Genomic DNA, 2,278 nt, shown 5'->3' on the forward strand with positions numbered 1-2,278 from the left:
TTAAATGTGAGTTTGAATTATTAAATTTTTAAATTTACTTTGGTTTGTTCATTCATGCACTTGTTCAGGAATTAATTGGAATGTTCACGGAGGAAAGCGGCAGTTAGTTTTTACTATATATTCATTATTATTAATTAATTATTATAAGTTATGATTATAATTTATGCTATGTAACCCGAGTCTGTGTATTGGTTAGATTGAGGTTTATGCTAGTTCGTTGCCATATATGTAATGTCTGCTTATGACTATGTAGGCTCATGAGTTCCTGTGCAACAAGTTGCGCGTTGTATGCTCATGTTCGAATAGATTGGAACTTATTGTAGGGAATAAATGTGGCTTCTAAAATCAACACTCTTATCTATCCATGCTAAATGTACATGCTCAAATTGATAGTTAATAGGTGAAACCTTCATCAATAATGATGCAAATTATAAGAAAAACAATTATATCTGAAGATTATTCTGAACTTCAAACGCCATTCAAGTTCTTTTTTATTAGATTGATATTCGAGCACTTACGTGAGGACAATACTATGAACCGGGAACTACAGACGAAATTAGGAAACATGATCATCAATTACAGCATTGTCAGAGCATCTAGTGAATATTGCAAGCTATTTATGTGTCAAGACACAAGTACGGCTCTTTTATTTGCGGAAGCACGGTACAGGGCATTTAGTCAATTATTGTGTTCACTTTATAAAAAAGAATGTCGATGGCGTTGATGAGACTGCGGTATGGAAGCGCTGACTGGCTCACCATGTGTGCCTAATGTATTCATGCTATGTACTGTGTATTAATCTTGGCCGAAAGTGCCAGTATTTGCCTAAAAAACTTTGAATAAAATTTAAACATTAAAATTGCATATAAAATATGGTGTCGGTTTTGTCCTCTGACAGTGTTATCTAACACACACGTACAATAAAGAGCAACAGCGTTCATGACATTATATAGAAATGAACATATAGCTGTTAACATTTAACATTAATTCTTAACATCTAACATAAATCAACATTCAATCGATGACGTGTAATTTTTTCACGCAAAATCGTACTAAATTTCTCACCTATCAGAACTGCAGTTGCAATAGCACAACCATAGATGAGTAGCTTAAATATACTCGAGAGTTGTTGAAGGGACAGAGACGCGGATTCCAAATTTACTTCTGCCTTCACACATTTATCAAAAGCCGTAGACTGATGACTCATCCACTTCTGTAAATGGCCAGTCTCAATCAAAATTTGTATTCCAGTGTTAATGGCTCTGAAATATTTACTAGTATTTGACATGGCCCAACTGTGATCTGTTGTGTGAAACTGAAACGGTGCAATTGTAAGTCGACATTTGGTAGTCACTTGAATATCTGCTTCGATGAAAGCCGGTGCAGAAACGGCATGCATCGGTGTAAAGTACTTGCCAGTTAACGTTAAATCGATTGACTCTTGAATATCTGACACAACTGATTGTGGATCAGCCAGTACCTTGCGCCACATCTTGCCGTAGTTGGAATCTGGATCAGCGTATTGTAACAGGTTTTCGTTGCTAAATCCCCGCACAACGGTGGGAGTCAGGTGGCTGTTTGCTGCGTCTTCTAGGCTTGTGAACGGGTATTCAATAGTTGTCTGCACTGAGAGATGGCTTACCAATGTTCCACTGTATGTTCCGACCATCACAATCACGAATGTCCACCAGCAGCTGATAAACACACGAATAGCAGTGCTTGGACTGGAATATGTGCCACCTTGATTGACAAATGTGCCAAATATGTAGTTATAAAACAAGCCAAGTTTCTTGTACCACGTTCTCCTGCTTTCATTTTTGTGTGCCTTGGTATTCATATAGCGAAGTAAAGTAGCAGTAATTAATCCATATCCAGAGATTCCAAGCCATGTTGATAAATCAAATGGAGAGAAAACATTGAATGTTGCTGTTGTGGATGTTTCTGGAGTTTTTATGACTATCACATAGGTATCCGTGTATACTGCTTTGGGAAAAAGCACCCGTTCTCGGCGATGCGATGTTACTGTCATAATACCACCGAGATCAATGCTTCCATCAGAAATGGCAGCTGCAAGTCGATTGAATCCTCCTGAACAAAAGGTCTCAGTAGAGTATGTGAAGTTCCTGTACTTTGCTAGTGTCGTTAAAATATTGTCAGTACGTTGCATGATATTCTCGTCTCCTTTGTCACATATCCATTGCAAGACTTTCAGGTGTGCTCCCTGCAGATCTAAACTTGTGTAGTCACGTGAGGGACTATCTAATGTTATTCCACTACT

At 37.8% G+C, this 2,278-nt stretch overlaps 2 protein-coding genes across 2 annotated transcripts in view; one reads left to right on the forward strand and one right to left on the reverse strand.

Annotated features, from left to right (window-relative positions):
* LOC106811801 (usherin-like) overlaps positions 1-2,278 on the forward strand; it is a 129,146-nt gene that overhangs the window by 70,525 nt on the left and 56,343 nt on the right.
* The window catches only part of LOC106811804 (glutamate receptor ionotropic, delta-1-like), a 4,933-nt gene continuing 3,544 nt past the window's right edge, over positions 890-2,278 (reverse strand). The window contains exon 2 of the mRNA XM_014815523.1: positions 890-2,034. Coding sequence (XP_014671009.1) covers positions 998-2,034 — 1,037 coding nt within the window. The 3' untranslated portion in view covers positions 890-997. The remainder of the gene's footprint in view (positions 2,035-2,278) is intronic.

The sequence above is a fragment of the Priapulus caudatus genome, unplaced genomic scaffold, assembly GCF_000485595.1.
Source record: "Priapulus caudatus unplaced genomic scaffold, Priapulus_caudatus-5.0.1 Scaffold577, whole genome shotgun sequence".
Lineage (NCBI taxonomy): Eukaryota > Metazoa > Priapulida > Priapulimorpha > Priapulimorphida > Priapulidae > Priapulus > Priapulus caudatus.